The sequence below is a fragment of the Seriola lalandi genome, unplaced genomic scaffold (assembly GCF_002814215.2).
Source record: "Seriola lalandi dorsalis isolate HSWRI2012SDOR001 ecotype SW California unplaced genomic scaffold, Sedor1 jcf7180002054606, whole genome shotgun sequence".
Classification (NCBI taxonomy): Eukaryota; Metazoa; Chordata; class Actinopteri; order Carangiformes; family Carangidae; genus Seriola; species Seriola lalandi.
The window spans coordinates 280,132-298,652 of record NW_019525159.1 but is presented as its reverse complement, the minus strand read 5'-3'; the positions used below and the strand labels follow the sequence as shown (position 1 = coordinate 298,652).

The following is an 18,521-nucleotide window of genomic DNA, read 5'->3' as shown; positions in this document are numbered from 1 at the left end:
CTCTGTCTCCAGTCAATATCGCATGCCTCCTTGATGCCCTCTTGTCCACAATGCAGAGTTTTGATTTGTTTTGTTCATGGCCACTCCTTTTTTTCTTTTTCCAAATGTGGTTCAACATCAGTGGCCTAGCTGTCAGCTTGTTGCTGCTTGCTTTTTGATAAAGATGAGGTGACGCTTTGAGGGTAATCCATAAGTCAGATCAGTCATAGAAGTTTGAACAAGGCAGCCACTTTGGATTACATATCTGTGAAATGCCAAATTATCATAGGGGGTTTTCAGTTCTTTGTATGGAGGTGGACAACTCCCCCGCTAACTCTGGCCTTAGGGGAAAGTAGCCTGAAACCCCCTTTTTCACATGCTGATGCACTGGTGAATCACTTAACTGTCTTGCAGTATAAAGCATTCTCTCATGAATGTACAGTTTGTAATTGAAATATCTCTCTCTGTTTTACCCTGTACTCTGGCCAAATGACATATTACAAGTGCTTAAGCATCAGCATTTCAGCATTGCAGACTAGGATGACAGCTGAGTCGTATCTTGGGCGGTTTTTGGATGCAAACAGAGTGGCCTATAAAACCACCAGACAGTTAAGTGTTTGGCTGTGTATGGGAGACAGCGAATGTCTTTTCTGTTTGAAGTAGACTTAGATATCTTTCCCCAGAGAGGGATCTGCTGTTTGCCTTATCAAAGCTGCAATCTGTCAGATATTCTACTCCCCACTCTGCTGCCGCCTTTTTTCTGGTCCATTTTTAGCAACAATTTCCTTGTATATTTTTTTCTTTTTTGTTTCCAAGCTGAGAGAACTAACAAGGCTCAATTTGTCCTCTGGATTTGTTGTTCCATTTTTTGGGGGGACTGTTGGCTTTTAAGTGGTTTTTGTCAGGTAATTTAACAAGAAGATCTTGACATCATGTTGTGACCAGTGAACCTGTTGAAAGAGGATATGGATGTGATATTTTGTGTGTTTGTACGCTTTACTCTCTCCTTCTTTAGGAGAGTAAAGGGTAGAATTGAGGGGTAGGTGATGTCTAATTTAGGAAAGGTAAGTTATTGAGGTTGAAAATGGCCAGACAGTGTGTGGCTAGGACATTTATGATAGGTGTGGAGGTAGATAAGTGGGCAGGGGTTTGCATGTCAATGGAGGGATGGATGTACAGGGGGGCCAGTTGGCACTTGAGGGCAGCATGAGGTTGTAACAGGAGGTAGTGGGGCCATTTGTAGTCACATGACTGCCGGGCAACCCACTGTCACCTCGGAAACCAGGAGCGCCGGCCTCTCTTATCCAATCATGTCAGGAATGCTGGCCGTCACTGGGCTCAGGCTATTTCTGCTGTCTGTCGCTAGTGCTTGGTAGTGCTAAGAGTCCAGCATACAGGGATCCTTCTTCTTTATTTTTGTTTTCCCCCTCACCCTTCCTCTCTGTAGCCTTCACTCTGCCACTCCTCTCAGTGCGTAGTGTAAAGTTGTCAGCTCTTTTGCAGTGGCTGTGTAGTTTCTGTGGTGTGACTTCTTTCCTCCGTACAGTTTTACTGTGGGAAGGAAAGTTGTGGAAGAGGCTCGGACAGGGTGGGAGGGGGTGGGGGGGGCGAGAGAGAGTGGAAGAAAAAAGGGGATCAGTCATCTAGCCAGCCAAAGGAGAGAAGTGGGCGACACTAAGACACAGAGACAGGAGCCAGAGGAGAGAACCAAAGAGCCAGTCAGAGAGAGAGTGTGAGGGAACAGGAGCTGTGGGACGTGAGGTGAAAATGGCACAACGTCTGCGTTTGTACTTTGGCTCAGGCCGCAGTAACACAGCCCCGGAGATACTGGAAGGAGACTCTGAGGAGCAGCAGGGAGACAATGACGTGGTCACAGCGCTGCGCATGCAGCCACCTCCGGTATCAAGGCCTTCCCAGGAGCAAGCTGTGCAGCACGTCCCACCAAGAGCTTTTGGTTTGCGCACGGAGCCTTCGCTTAAACGCAGTTCCTCAATGTTCATACCCCAGCTTGCCGCCTACACAGACCCACGGCCCACGAAGAGCTCCTCCATGCGCATCTCCCTCCAGCGTTCCAATGGATCAAGTAATGGAGATTCCAGTGTCCATGCTGATGATGTCCCACCACCTTGTTATACTCCCCCAGGACCAGCGCCTGCCTATTGCGAGCCACAGATCCGAACAGATGTTCCTCAACAGCCGCCTCCTCCATACTACAGCCCAGAATCTTTAAACTCTCAAACTTTTCTGACAGAGCCGAACCTGCCCAAACGCAAGGTTTTTAGTATTGGTTCAAATGGCCATGCTATGTATAACAGAGGACAATCTGGATTCAGTGTTGGTGGAATTTGTATCCAGAGGAACTCTCCTGATGGTTCTGATGTCCAGCATTTCAGAATCCTCCCTTATGGTGGTACTGGCTGGTCTGTCCAGCAGCAGGCTTTGGACCATTGCTCAGATGTTAATGGTGGAACACAGAGACTAGTGTTTCAGCTCCAGCAAAATCAGAACCAGAACCAGGATCAGAGCCAGGGCAGGCAACAAGCTGCTGCATCACAGGAAGATTGTGCAGATGTTGGCTCTGCCAGCTCAAGAGGTAGCCATGTGGTGCGTTACCCCAGAATTCGACTGGAGAGAAGCTCATCTCATCAGAGGCTGTTCCTGGAGAATCAACATCAGAAAACTGGCGCAGAGAGCCAAGCTACAGAGGAGACCCAAACAGACACTGAGACACAGAGGATGGAAGCAAGAAACCGATCTAATGGTTGTACTTTCAAAATCAGTGGAGATACTCCTAGAAGGCAGCCTCATTTCAAGATATATTTTACCCCGGGTGGAGGTGGAGATCAGGATGTGAGTCTTGGCAATGATTCGACGAGGAATAATCCCAAGGTAAAGATTATTGGGAAAGTTTCGTAGTACTGTTGCCTGCAGTAGCCTGTCTCTAAAATGTTGGGTGAAAAAGTTTTTAAATGGGGAAAAAAAGATTCAGCTGTGTTTCTCCATGGTTTGTGTTAGAATTATAAAAAAACACAACACAAAATTTTCAGTGTTGTCTTAATGGTGAAGAAATCCATTTCAGAATGAATAATAAATAAATACAACAAGTAGTGGAAGGATCATCTCACTCATATGACATTTAGTTGAATGTATAATAGCTCATTTGTACTGTGGGCAAAGAAACATTAGGCAGTAGGGGCATGGACATAACAACTGGAACATAAGCAGAGTGAAATTTATGCTATGTGACCTATTCAAACTATGTCTGTAGTTTTCACATCTAATTTGCGGAGTTGCTGGTATTTCCCGTATTTCACTTACTGAATCCAGCTCAGATGAGGAGAGATCCGTATGGTGCAGGAAGAGGGTGGTGACATTCTGGGAAGTGAAAAGCTTAGACATGGTTTCTGAGCTAAAGCACACACACTGGCTTTCTTTCACTTAACAACCACAGGCATTTGAAATTTTACACACATCAGCCAATTCAATCATGAAAGGAAAACAGGGACAGGCTTATGGATGAATGGATAATTTCCCCCAATGCACTTGTTGCCTTCTGTTTCACAGAAATGTGACACATAAGTTCAGTAATACCATTAACTACAGCCAGTGCTCTTTGAGAGTTGGCTGTTTCTATCTTTAGTCTGTTTCGAGCGTGGTTGTTGATTTTGAGAGTGGGCAGGCGGCATGTCGTCTTTGGCTCTAGACTGGTATGGATCCATATCCTCGCAGCTGCTCTGTGAGTGATTAAGAACTAAGATGTCATTACAGCCCAAACTGTGATCAAGAAGTTTCACGGGCTGCATCAGTGTTTCCTGAAAGCCTGAAGTCTTTTGATGTAACTCTCTGCTCATCTGTGCTCAACCTTTGGAAGCAACACAGATCTAAAGGTTACACTTTCATAATCATGGTGTCATTACCTAATTTACTTCTCACAAGCTGCCTCTTAGATCGCTCTATATATTTGACTTTTCTGCAGTAGAAAAATATCTAAACCATCTTTTTCCTTAATTTTAAACTTTGATAATAAACTGAAATCTTAAGTTGCAGCTGTAAATAACAATAATATACAATATATATTTAAGTTATGGAGTTGTCATTAACTGTATTATCATTATTCCCAGTAGTTTTTTCATAAAGAATTTGCTGCCAGGAGACTGCTCTTAGACTTTAGAGCAAGTTTACTTTCCAGATATTTCCTGCAAAGTCTGCAATTGGTGTTGCAGAAATATATGCTTCTGCTTCTCATCATCTCACAACCTCAAAAATGTTCTTGCTACCCCTTGGGGGGGCTTGGAACTGCTGTGCTAAACCAGCGAATTATAATGAATCAAACTTAAATGTACTTGGTGGACTAATTGAACGCTAGCAGCATATATGCACACGGATGACATGTTACTCCTGTGATCAACTGGTGGTTGTAATACACCAAGATACGCAGCAATGCACCAGGAAAGGCAGTGCAGAAGAAGACTTGGAGCAAGTTAACATAGATGTAAACAATGCAAGTTTTATAATATTCAAACTATCAGCTTTGGAAACAGGTTACACACAATGCCTTTTTGCGAGAAACACTGAATGTAAACACAGCACAAATTGTGCACCATAATTATTTGTCACAATAAGGACAAGTGATAAATTTTGTTGTAGCATGTCTCAGAGTGTCTAAGGATTCATCTCGGTCTCTAAAATTTCTGCGTGTCATGAAGATGGTGATGTGCCAGCTTCTATCATGTGAATAATATTTCTGATAAACCAGTTACAAATGCCTTTCTAACCATTAAGGTTTGACATAAGCATCATTCACATTATGCTAAGCATTGCTAATCTTGAAACCGAATGTTATGAATGTTAGAGTTGGTAAAATAACTCTTTGTTTTTGTCAGTCACAGAGTTGGAGACCTGAGGATATGACGTGACTGACTTGCCAATACTGGCTGCTCTCCACTAATGCATCCGCAATCTTGACATATTTTAGTCATATTTTTGAGAGCACGTAAGCCGTATATGCTACTCCTTTGCCTTATTTTAAAACACATGGTGTTGTGTTACCCCAGGGCATCCCGTTTCTCATGCAACAAGGAAATCCTCATTTAGACTATAATGACAGGTCTTCCCCAACTGGTGGCCTAGAGTTGGAGTGCCCCTTTTTAAAGCCCTGCATGGGATACTACGTGTGTGTGTGTTTGTGTGTGTGTGTGCCAGCCAGCCAGACTAGCTGCAGACAGCTATGCCACTGCGCCATGCCCTCATGACAGCCCTGCCTCGACGCCCCCAGTTGCCATTTAGAGAGCTTTTGCAGGCCACTGGGCCATCCACAATCCCAGAGACAGGATTGTGGATGGGGGTTTTCTCTTTTTATTTTGGTCCAGTAGCATGTGAGAGGGATTCAAGTTGCTATTGTTATGAAGGGCTTTTCTCTGTCAGCTCTGATCTCTCAGAGTTGCACGGCATTGTAATTCAGTCGTGTCAGCATGGAGACTGTTGAGTAGGTGAGACAACCTTTTCACACCTCATTGTCAGCCTGGACTTGTTCCAGGTTCTTCTATATCATAAACTCTCAGTCTGTTACCACTTCTTCATGTAGCTTCACAGCAGTGCATTATAGTTGCAGTTAGCATTGCCAGTTTTTATCACGTTATCTTCAACTTGTGGTGTTCAGTGATGCTGATAGTTTTGGTTTTATTTGTTCAGGTCCAATACACGTGAATGGACTTCAATATGTGTGGCTCACAGCATTGAAAAAGGACATTTAAAAAAAAAAAAAAAAAAAAAAAAGCATCTCTTTTCATAAACAGTGCCCATGAAAACTGTTAATACTGTGTTATGTGGGTTATTGAGGTACTGGTACATTGTTTTTGGGGAGAGATTTTGCTGTTTAGTTTTTTAAGCTTCATTTCTAGATAGCTATGAGCATCACAAAATTAAATTGCACTCACTTACACTGTGAACCATCACAGTGGCAGAAATTTATGAGACTGATACATAAAACCAAAACTATCTGCATACAACTAGAAGTATGTGAGAAGTAAGAGTGTTGATTTGGTCAAAGTAACCTTTTTGTGTTTTATCCTCTAACTTTTTACAAGAAGGGTAGCCAGCTATGTCAGTCCTTCATCTGCCTCTTTGACTGTTCGTCCCTCCTCCTTCTCTCGGTCGTTAGTAGCACCCTCCCTCTCTGAGTGTAACTTGGCCCTGGGAGAGGCAGCTGCAGGCTCAACTGTGACCCTTTGATGACTCTGCAATTATATCCCTTCGCATACACACACCCACAGCTTAAAATGCTTGTTATGGTTAAGGACAGAAAACAGCCATGTGTCCTAGGATTACATGTGTCCCATAGTAAACTGCCTTTGCTACTGCCTATTTCATATGTTGAGAGCTATGGGGTTGCTTCATATGTTCAAATCAGGTAGAAAATTATATTTAATATGTAAGGATTAAATGCTCATAGTGATTCATCAGTACTGAAAGTCTGGTCAGCTGATTCTTTGCAACATTAATTATGATTTTAAACTTAAATTTCTGCAATATTTTTCAAAATAAAGTGATAAAGTGCTTGGCAAATGCCCGCTGTAGTTTACAGATCAGCACATGTGAAAGATCGTAATATAATACTGTCATATGAATGCTGTGGCCCAGGTTGCTTTTGTTGCTCTCCCCTAATTCAGATGAACGTTATGCTTCACTGTTTTGAATTTCTTTGGACTTATGCAAGCATTAAATGAATTGTCTGGTTGTTGGTTTGGGAAATGAAAACGGATACCGCTGTAATTCACACAGTAGTGGCTCTGGCTTTTCCAAGAAGGAGTCTCGTGTGAGTGTAGGTGGTTGGATGTGTGTGTCAGATCCATTCACTGTGACTGTTTACGTGCCTCTGCATTAATAACTCAGTGTTTTTATGTGACTCATTTGTAACCTTTCACCTTTGAATTCCAGGTCTGTTAACCGTGGTGGGAGCCTAGTGCACTCACTCCCCAACACTGCTGTTATATTTCCTTCTGACAAATCAGATTAAACTGTGACTGCTGCACACTTTTTACATCAGATCAGTGTAAAATACTGTACTCAAAGAAAATAGTTTTAAGAAACTACCAACCACACAGACCTATGATTTTTGTTGCTAGATTTACCAATTTTTCAGACCCCTTCAGTGACTTTTTTCAAAAAAGTACTTGGTGACAACTCTAGTGACTTTTAGGACAAATCCATTCTGTAGAAGAGAGTCGACAGTGTTGTCCGACAAGTGTGAGATTGGGCTATCCCTCCGCAAGCACTCCTCTCTGTGCACTTCATTCAATTGACCACTCAAGAGCTGACATAGACGTGAATGAACTTGGTCGCGCCATATACTAGGTGGACCACATCTCAAGTGAGAAACACTGGACTAACAGAAGTATTATTCATTGTTTCCACACAGCCTTTCCTGTCAAACCAGTGTCTACAAATAGACATTGTTGTTAGTTAACGCCTGTTGTCTAAATGAGTTGTGTCCCACACACAGGCTACTACCAAGAATGGGCTTTTCCATCTCGGACAGGTAATCATTTCTCCTCCCGGGGGCTGCAGCAGTGCAGCTCAGTTATCTGTCAATCTCCCCCTTTTCCTCTCAGTCTACATTACTTTTGGCAAAAGGTTGAACAAATATACAGGTCTCTTAAATTGAAACCTTCCCTTATTCTTCCCTGTTGTCACATTCATCCTTCTCTCCCTCTGTCTGGCTGACTTGGCTTCTATCTGGTGGCAGTGGATGTTATTTTTCCTTGCTGGGATCACGGGTTTTTCTCCTATGAAGTAATACCAAAGGCCTCTCCATAGATAAAACCCTAGACTGAGCCTTGTGCCTTGACACCTGTGGAAATCTGTACTGATTGGTAGAGAAACAGATAAAAGCTTTTTCACCTGATAAACTATATAAACAAGAAAATATTGCTTGATATTTTCACTAAAATTAAGTAGAAATTGCTCAAAAGTGCTGAAACATAATTGCGCTTTCCTGTTCTGCAACCATCTGAGATTTTCAGATCTCCACAAGTGTTCATCATAAAGCTAGATGTTATTCCTTGATGGGGCTCTCCATGAAATGAAAATCTTTGTCTTTTTCATTCTGTCTGTGAGAAATAAACACAAAATGCTGCTGGATCTTGGGATGCATTAGTTAATTCACCTCAACATTGTGTTTTTTCCCTCTCTTTCCTTGCTGGCAATTTTGGTATTCCCCAGACAGATTCAGAAAGCTGCCATTTCTAAAATTAAGCTGCCGAAGGTGACCTTCTTGTTTTCTTTCCTAGACCAGAGATGATTTCCTGGGTCAAGTTGATGTTCCTCTCAGTCATTTGCCGGTGAGTTATTTGTGTGTGTGTGTGTGTGTGTGTGTGTGTGTCTGTGTGTGCGTGCGTGGCCAGACTGACTGTTTTGAATACTCAGCTGTTTCTTATCTTGAATTTTGCACTGCCTGTTTGACCTCAGGCAAGGTCAGCCAAAGAGTGTGTTTGTGTGAGAAAGTGTGAGCCACACAAGCAGCGTTTTGTTGTGATCAAACAGCACACTCCTTGTTTGAAATAGGCAGCGGGCTGTCTAGAATGTAAACAGAGGTGACTGTCCTGAGGGCGGGCTACCCTCAAGAGCCAATGGAAACACACCACACAACTACACTTGTCAATTTCACACACTTACACTGGACTTCTGGGACAACAGATTTTGAAAACAATCACATGCAGAACCAGTGTGCGCTGCTTGGGAGTTTACAGTTTATGTTTGATGTGAGTGAACAGGACCTGAAGCTAAAACAAACCGACCTACAGCTCATTCTGACGCAGCACATCTTCTACTCACTGTGCTGTTAGACTGATTGTGGCTCTCTGAAGTTCTGTCTAAGGTTTGAACCTTAAAAGCATATCAGTAAAAGGTGTTTGGGTTAATTATTAATGTCCTGTTTGGCTCCCACAGGGCCAGGGAATTAGTTGCAGATAAAAGCAACAGCTGAGTCACGTTGAGAGGTGAAGTCATTGGACAGGATAGAGAATATTTGGTCCTGATGTGGCTAATGCTGCCTAATGCTGAAAATCTTATTTAAGCCATTAAACGAATTGGCTGAGCATGAGTAAGTTGCTTCTATGCTTGTGTAGATGCTGTGTTCTGCATTTTAGGTGTGTTTTGATTTTGTTTGATTTATGCATGACTACATGTTTTTAGGATTCACAGTCTTATTCATAGTTACTGGATATTACTTTACTTTTCATGAATCAGGTCAGCCTCGCTGACTCACCAGAAGCAATCTGGTAGCTGCATTTGCCTTGTGGAAGCTTGAGCTACTTCAGCTGTTTCCAAACACAGTTTCATGCACCATACAGCATGAAACCTTGTGCCAGCTCATGTCCTCACTCAAGTCCTGGATTGCATTAGCCACACATAAGTTGGAGTGCATGTTGCTTCAAGCTTTTAAGAGCAGTGTTTTCAACAATTTAGATGCATTATGTTCAGAACGTCATACCAGTTTGGCCCAAACATAGATGAGAGATTATTTTTAATAATTTATTTAATAATTTATTTCTTTGTTACAAAACTTGCATTGAAGATTGTACGTCTGATATGGTAACTGACAGTCTGATTTAGTTAAATTACAAAGCGACATGTGGTGAGTAGCCAGTGTGGACTGGTTTGGCACAGTCAGACAGCAGTGGGAGATTACTGTGAATTTCAAAAGACCTTTCTGCTGTTCAATATGTAACAGGAGAAGCTCAGCATTGCATAATGACCATGTGATGGCTGTGCAGAGGGTTGCAGCCGTGTTGGAAACTCATGACTCTGATATTTTGATACTGCCCAACATTTGTATTTGCTTATGTGTTCAATTGATTGCTGTCAACAAATGCGTCCATTTAATTTGCAGACAGAGGACCCTGCTATGGAGCGTCCCTACACATTTAAAGACTTCCTCTTGCGGCCCAGAAGGTCAGTCTCTACTGGATGTAACAAACAGGATGTGACAAGGAATCAGTGAAAATAGATGCCAGTAATGAAACTTCTTAGTTTGAGTGGTGTCTGCTTTGCCCCATTAGCAAGTAGACAATGACTGTTTATTAAACTCACAGTGACTTAAATCTTGGTTTGAAACACTATACAGACTGGTGTCATGTCTGCGGAAAGTGGTAAGTTCATGTGGAGATTGAATACTCCAGCTGAAAGACCATCTGGTTAGTAGGCAGTTTGGAAACTCCCCTATATTTCTAAGCATCTGCCTAATAAATGGGAACCCCCCCACTATATTTCTAAGCATAAGCCCATTGTGGGGCTCAGAGGCTGCAGGTCACCTGGTTTTAATGTACTGTTTTCTAGTGGGTCTATACTTACTGATGTTTATCTTCCAGTCACAAGTCCAGGGTGAAGGGTTACCTGCGTCTGAAGATGGCCTATCTGCCCAAGCAAGGAGGACATGAGGAGGAGACTGGAGAGTTGAGAGAGGAGGCTGAGGTAAGGTGTTGGCCGCTGTTGTCAGTGAGTTAGTTGTGACTGCTGAATATGCTATACCTAAGGTGACTCTTTGACCTGTTCATAACAACCTGAAGCCAAACCACATTCTAGTTTTATTGTTTCCTTCCACGCAAAGAAAACACAGTTTTAAAGAGCTTAAAGATGAAAGTAAATGTCCAGCTTTGGATTCAAAGAAATGTGTGAGTGAGAAGAGAAAGGACAGTTCGTCTTTGTATTATTTTCTCTAAGAATTCAGGCAGCATCTTGCTGCCAGAATCTGGTGAAAGTCTTTTCCAGGTCAGGGTCTGGAAAAACCATTTACTATATGGCCTGCTATTTGGAGAAATAGAAGCTTCTCTTCTTTTGCTTTGTGTTCTTGCATGTGTCTGTGTGTTCAAGTGTGGATTTCATATGGATTGTGGAAGAGTGCTAGACGGTGTAAGGCTTTATAGATAAGGTGACATTTAGCAAGCACGAAAAACTTAAATGCCACTCTGCTAACCTTCCTTCAGTTTGCGTTCCCACTGTGAAAAATCCTCTTTTTCACTCTCTAGAGTTCTTTTTTTCTCCTTTACAAATAGGGTGTTACACCAGCTTTACAAACGCCCTGTTCCCATGCTCACCTTCTCTGTCTGCCTAAAGGAGAGTTAAAATTTGTCAACCCAGGCAGTGACACGATGCACTAACATTAGCTCACTCTCAGATCCTGTGGTCGGAGAGATATCCCAGCCAGCCAGCAGCTTGTTACACAAAAATAAACACCAGTTAATGTTAACAAAAACATTTCAAACCACAACACAGCACTCAGAAAAAAATTAACCACCCACAAGTGAGTCCTACGTCTTTAATGTATTTCCATTCTTGAATCACTTCCTAAACCATTTGCTGATGGTTGTGTACCAGACAAGCTCACAGGAGTATCTGTTTATCTATGTCCTGAGCTACCAGTGAGTTACTCATACTACCTTATGTCAAAAATGGCAAACTTTTCTTTCAGGGATGGGATGAGTCTGTGGACTCAGGCTCCCAGCGACCACAGCAGCTGCTGCCCCCATTGCCCCAAGGTTGGGAAGAGAAGGTGGACAACCTGGGACGTACTTACTATGTCAACCACAACAACCGCACTACACAGTGGAAAAGGCCCTCCAACATGTACGCCTGATCTCCCTCCTTATGTTTTCAAGTTTTAAAACATATTTTTTACATTAGTTTAATGATAAATCATCACAAAAGCAGCACTATAGACCTGAACAGCACCTAAAAGTAAAAGTGTAAATTTTCTTACATAGTTGTATAAAGCCATTTGTTTAAGGGGTCATTGTATGTATGAATGAATCAATAGGTCAGAATCATTTTAGCCATATTTTCACTCTATTTATCCTATGCTTTGGTAAATCACTACAGCACACCATCAAACTCATGTATGAGCCATGCTTAATATATTTGTGTAACGACTTCTCATTGATTTTCGTTTAGATCTTTATAACTCTTGGCAGGAAAGTTATTTAACATATTTCTCAAAATGTCAAAATTATTCCTTCAAGAAAATATGCAAGTGAGACACAACTATAGCTTTATAGACACATAGCCCACAGACCATTCATTTGGAAAATTCATTTTTTCCTCAAATTCACTTTCTCTGTCAGAATGAGCTTGTAGAAATCAGTGTGAGAGGTGGTAGAATTGGCCTACTCAAAATTCTACTATTCTACTACCTTGGCTATCAATTTAATTTTAGGTTTTCATTTATGTAGCAGTAATATTTCCTAGCAGTAATTTTGTGACTTAGACTTATTTTTTTGTTTGAAATTTTTTCTTCTCAGAGATGTGATTTCAGAGACTGAGAGTGACAATCAACAGCGGCAGATCCATCAGGAAGCGCACCGTGTTTTCCGTTCAAGACGCCACATTAGTGAAGACCTAGAGAACGAGCACCTGGAGCCCAGGGACATGGACAATGTGAGAAAGAAGAATATACACATACATATAGTACAAGCACGTTCTGAGTCACAGCTGTCTGAAGTGATACGGTCACTGAAACATTATTGTTTCATGATTCCCTCTCCCTGTTGCTCATGTAGTCCTGGGAGCTCATCACAGAAGAAGATCCTAATGACAGCTTGTCCCAGTCTCTGCCTGGTCCCTCCTCTATCTTGACACCACAGCACCCACCAACACCTGTCACCCAGGAGTTTGCTGAAGATTTGAATCTGAGGCTGTCGCTCACTCCCGATACCAACGGGGAAGTGCCAGGGCCCAGCTCTGCTCAGGTGAGACTTGGACACTGTAATTCTAAGTAGTCAAACCCTAAACCACTCCACATTTAAATGACATGTAGGCAGTCAAATCAAACAAGTGTTTTTTGTGTCAGACAGCCAGTGCTTGCTATAATATTTTTTTTACTCTCCACTTGCTATTTTTTTTATTACAGAGCCAGCTGTCAAACAGACTCCGTTCTTCCAGTATGACGGATGGCGTCAGTGAACAGGCCCAGCCTCCTCCTCTTACGGTACATATTTCTGAACTGCCACATGTCGCTCCATCCTGCCCGCTTTCTTCTTTCACCTCCTCCCTTTCCTTGTCACGTTACTCCTAGTGTAGTGAACATCCTTTTCTTTGTTCTCTGATTGCCTTAGCAGGTTTGTATTGTTGTCTTATTTACCTCATCTCTGTTGGCATGTCTCACTGCTGCTTGACCGCGTACCACACATTACAATCACCGCTTTTGTTCCTCCTCGCATTTAAAATTTCCACTCGTCCGTACTAGGCAGGTGTCGCTACCTCCTCACCTTTCCTTCCTGCTTTCTATGCTTCTTCGATTTCACTGTTCATCCGTGTCTTCTTGCCTCTGTAGGAATACCACACCTCTTCCTCCCCCTCGTCTCCCACTATGACTTTATTCTCTTTGTGATTCACTTGCCGCTGTGTTTGATGTATTGTAGAAACATTGGCTCCAAAGCTATGTGCCAACAGTTTGACCATTCCAGTAGAAAAGCCATGGCAGGGGAAGTGAGATTAAGAACAGAATCACATCAGTTCAGATATTCCTCAGAGAGTCCTGAGTCATAGCATTAGCGGAGATTCAGCACGACTGACTTTGTCACAAGATCTGAATCAGATGTTTGTCACACAACTGAGTCACAGCGGTGAGCTTGACATTATTAAGCCAAGGAAAAGTACAGGTGCCAATGTCAGCCTTTCCCTTGAATGAGAAGTCCCTCAGGAATGGAGAACAGTAGGTTCATAAAGAAAACATAGGAGGGAAAATATAAGCTGCATTTAAGTTAAGTTTGCTCCCTCCCCAGGGTTTAATATTTTCCTCTGGGTCTAGTGAGCAATTTAGTATTTAAGGTAGTATTGGTTATATTGAAGTTGAAAGACAGTGTTCTTCAGGAAAGCATTTAGTTAGTACAAACAGTCCCTTAATGACATTAAATGTGTATGTAATTGGATAGGTGCTCTTTGCATGTGTGATTGCATCTTGGATACCAGGCTTTTATTTGAAACAGGCTCATGTTAGAGACAGGCTTGTATTTCTCATTTCCCCTGATTCCCAGCTAATGCAATTTCAAAACGTCCTCTGTGCTTACCTGTTGTATTAATAAATTCAGTATTGGGTGCATTTCCACAACACTTATTCCATCAGTACAACAGAGTCACCACTCTGCTGCTCTCAGTTTCTCTTCTGCATTCACCAACGAATCCTTGTACTTTCACTTTTCCATTTTTCCTGATCGATTTTGAGATGCCGTGAATGCATCTCAAAACACAGATTTTTTTTTTTTTCACAATAAATTCTTGGTGAGCTTATAATGTTAGAAGTCTACCATTTCATTGTTGGAAGATCAGCATTGATTGGAAAAAGATGGAAATGTGGAAAACCGGAATTGATGGATGAATGACACTGGTATTTCTGTTTAAAAAAAAAAAAAAAAAAAAAAAAAAATAGAAATTCAAAGTGGTGAGTATGACATGACTTGGTTGTTGTACTGATGGACTTTGACACTATTTGAATTTATGTAAGCTTCATAGTAGTTTTGTAGGGTAGCATTCAATTTCAAAATAGTTAAATGTGTGGTTTTGACTGAACTGCACTGATATTGTCATCCTGCATGTAATGTGTCTTTTGGATTGCTTGAAAGAAATTACAAGTTCCGTTTTGTTTTCTGGGCTTTTGATTGTTTTTCTTCTAGTTCTTATCTGAAACTCACTCGTTGTGTGAACTTTCTGTGAACTTCAACACTGCTCTAACATTTTCAGGACACAGAGCTGTTTTCTCTGATTGTTGTTTTTGTAGCTTTTCTTCTTGGGCTGAGAATAAAGATGCTGAGTTGCCTGGGGATTGAATTTACAGTTCAGGGAAAAGAATCTGTGTCTTCCCTCCAACAGGGAAATGCAAGCCTGAGAACTTCTGCATCTCAGACTGTCTTGATTTTCCTTCTGTTTTGTCTGTCTTAATATTAAAGTTGATTCACTTTCCACTTTACTATCCAAAAACTTACTGGCACCACAGTCCTAAAACTTTTCTTAACCTACCTTTTGTGTGATCGAGTCAGCCAATCACAACAGCGTTTTCTTGCCAAATGAATTGCGCTCCTTCCTGCTGCCTGTCAACCTCACAGCGCGTATGCTTCAGTGGATGTCCTCTCTTTTTCTTTTTTAACACTGTCAGCCACAGCACTTTCCTACCATGGTCCATAATCACAAGAATCTCCTCCCTTTTTGTCACTCCTCACCTCCTTTGAGAATAAAAATTCCCCCCTTTGTCCAATCATTTTTTTTTTTTTTTTCTCATTCAGCCCTCACTACTGCCCAAACACTCTCCATTGCCCCTTTACTTCCACCCTGGCAATGAAAACATAACATACTGTGAACTAAAGACAGTCTTCCCCTGTTGTCTACCACCAGCAGAGTTCCCAGACCAGAAGAACGAGAGCTCAAACAGTCTCAGGTGGTGAGGAGTCTATGGTAATATCTCAGTTTATATACAGTTTAAACCCTGTCAGTCTTATACCTCTTAGTTCCCAGACACTACTTTGGATGAGCTGTATCTGTCCCCTGACTCATTTTGTCACTGAATTACTTTGATGAACAACTACATTTGGGTAGAAAGGCTCACAAGAGTTTTTAGTCATTTATACTACTGTGTATTGTGTTTTTTTGTTTTTTTCAGAGGTTAGCTTTGTTCAAACAGATCCCTATCCAAACATTTTTGCACAACATGACACATTTCCATGACATGAATAAATGATACAGTAAATGTTCTCTCTGAGAGGGACGGTACAAGTTTGTGTGAACATTCATAAAAATGTACATCAGTGCTGACATTGATAATAAGCCGTAAATCAGCTTTATAATGTCTCCAGTGTACTATGGTGCTATCTATGCACAGTTCTTCGATATTACAAAAGTCTATGTTGTGATCATTTGGTCGACTACTTCTGTAATCTTTATGCTACAAACGGTTAATAGGTCACTCACAGTAGTAATGTTCCACTACTTTTCCCCATGTGATGCTTATTTTAGTACCAGTGTTTAGTGTTTCATTGTGTTTTGTGTGTGAAGGTTCACCTGTTTTCCCATTAGAGTTGTAAAGCTTCTCTTGTCATATCCTGCCCCTAAACTGTTTGTCATTGTGCAGCTCAAATGTGAAAAGGTTTTAAAGCCTTTGTCTTGTCAGTAGATTCTGAGAAAAAAAAATATGCGGTTTGCTGGAATTACCTGCCTGTATTGAAAACATCCGTTTCTATCCTTTTGGGCAGACAATAATTTGTGCTCTCACTCCCAAGAGAGTGAGAGCACAAATCATTTAAAGATATCAATAAGATTCCCTCCACATGTCCTTAAGCATATTAGCCTGTACTGATTAGTTGTCTTTGCTTTGCTCTCTCCACACTTGGCCAGTCTCCCTCGGCGACTGCTTACACCTTGACCACCCCTGGCCTGCCCCCTGGATGGGAGGAGAGGAAGGACGCCAAGGGAAGAACTTATTACGTCAACCATAACAACCGCACCACAACCTGGACTAGGCCAATTGTGCAGGTACAGCAGGTCTGAAGGCTGGCTGTCGGGCTGCCTGGAGACTCTCTATGCATGGGACTGGACTTTACCTTGGCCCCTGTCATGGCCTAGGCCTGTGTGCTGGACCTCTTCCTCCTCTATCCTCCCCTCTGTTTCTCCTCTGTGTAGCAATAAAGAATGACGGAAAGAGACACAGCTTTGCAACCTCAAAGTCTCCTATTCTGTCGTTCTCTCTGTCCAGTTTCCTATTCTGTCCAACTCTACTGTCCTACTTTATGATTGTACGTCTTCCTTCTCTTGTCTAGCATTTTGTTTGATACTCTGGATGAAGTGCAACTCTGCATTGGTCACATCTTCCTAAACTGTGGCATGGAACTGCAACCACCACTTTTTCTCTCCCTTTTCCCATTTCTACCCTGTTTTTCCACTTGTCTTCCCCTTTCTTTCTGTCTACAAATGAGGCAGCTCCACATAGTCTGAGCTGGGAGAGAGATTCCTACATGAGACTGGGTGCTATGGTTGATCCTCACGTCTCTTCTCTTTGAAATCATCCTTTTATTTCTGCTTTTATTGGAACACTGTTGTTTTATTATAGCTGGTCATCTGTCTGTCATCATAGTCTTCTCATTCTCTGGTTCTCATCAGTTTTTGTTATTAATCGGTAGGAGAGGACACTGCCAAATGATTTTGTCTTTGTTACATATGCCCTTTGTGCCTGCTACCAGGGTGAGGGTTCAAAGTAACACACACTTTAATTTCAAGCCTTTCCCTACCCCTGTTTTCCTGTTGGACGCATAATCTTAATTGTTAATAATTATATTTTTAGTGACATAAATGATTGCTTTCTTGGGCCTAAATGACCCATGCTTTTGACATTTTAGGAGCTCATTTTCCTGAGAGAAAAGCTTGCATCCAGACCTCTCCGGTGCAGACAAGCATCCATGAGAGCATGGCTTACAGTGTGATGGGGAAAAGTTTACGCAAAACAGCATCATTTGCCTTACTCCCAACCCTCCATTAACCTCAAAAGTGCTATTCTCACTGACAGCTGACTGAAGACGGAGCCAGCACCTCAGCAGCCGCAGCAGCATCGGCATCAGGAGGAGCCTCGGCCCTGGCACCCGCATCCACCCCCTCCTCCTCTTCCAATGCCTCCAGCAACCACCTCCATGAGCCCCAAGTCCGACGACCTCGTAGCCTCAGCTCCCCTACTGTCACCCTTTCCACCCCCATGGAGGTGAGAATTAGCCACCTGCACCGTCCCTCTCCTCCATACCCATATCTTTTCCCTCTTTTCACTACCTGAGGAATACTTATTTCTTCTTCCTTTTTTCTCCAATCCTTACCCTTTTTCACTTTCCTTTCATGCATCCTTCATTGTATCAGTACGCCCATCCCTTAGTAGATGGCCAAATCGTGATCCTCACCGGTAAATATCGGCGAATCCTCAATTTCCTTCTTTAATATTTCACTTCTCATCTATTTTCTTTCTTCCTTTCAGGTCTGTCATGCTGCTGCTCTTCTCTCTTCCCATCCTTGCCTCCCCTATGAAAGTGTTAATCTCACCATTTAACCAGACTTTTTTCCTCGTCTCTTATTTTCATCTTTCCCTTGGTGACAATTTTCTTTCTTCATAAAGCTCTTTCTTTCATCCTCAACATATCATGAGCTGAGGGCTGAGCAGTAAACTATCACTCACCACACAAAACGGTCTGAGCTTTACTCAAGCTTTGTTAATCACAATGAGGAGTTTGTTGTCAACAGTATGCCCAGTCAGCATTTCATTCTGCAGTACAGCTTGTTTTGAAGCAATAGCAATAACAGGATGAAGCTGGTGTGGTAAATCCAAGATGGCAGATTCATCCAGTTGCTGCTGAATGACTAAATTATTTAAATTGATCACAGGTCCCAAATGGTTTTCGTAATCTGCTAAAGCAAACCTAGGATCCAGAGCCATTTTACTAACACAAAGGCAGCCACAAAAGCAAATGAAAATTCTGTTCTATTCTATATTATGGTTAACCTTTCAAGATTCATTTGTACGACATGGC

General features: G+C 42.0%; 1 protein-coding gene across 12 annotated transcripts in view; it reads left to right on the top strand.

Annotated features, from left to right (window-relative positions):
• Positions 1 to 18,521, top strand: part of nedd4l (NEDD4 like E3 ubiquitin protein ligase) — a 42,061-nt gene that overhangs the window by 9,771 nt on the left and 13,769 nt on the right. The window contains exons 1-12 of one of the 12 annotated variants that reach the window (XM_087177433.1): positions 1,653 to 2,868; positions 7,481 to 7,516; positions 8,268 to 8,318; positions 9,869 to 9,930; positions 10,347 to 10,449; positions 11,447 to 11,601; positions 12,273 to 12,408; positions 12,531 to 12,719; positions 12,881 to 12,958; positions 15,358 to 15,417; positions 16,354 to 16,491; positions 17,519 to 17,707. In XM_087177433.1, coding sequence (XP_087033559.1) covers positions 1,747 to 2,868; positions 7,481 to 7,516; positions 8,268 to 8,318; positions 9,869 to 9,930; positions 10,347 to 10,449; positions 11,447 to 11,601; positions 12,273 to 12,408; positions 12,531 to 12,719; positions 12,881 to 12,958; positions 15,358 to 15,417; positions 16,354 to 16,491; positions 17,519 to 17,707 — 2,319 coding nt within the window. In that variant the 5' untranslated portion in view covers positions 1,653 to 1,746. The other 11 variants (XM_087177429.1, XM_087177425.1, XM_087177424.1 and 8 more) reach the window with 11 other exon arrangements.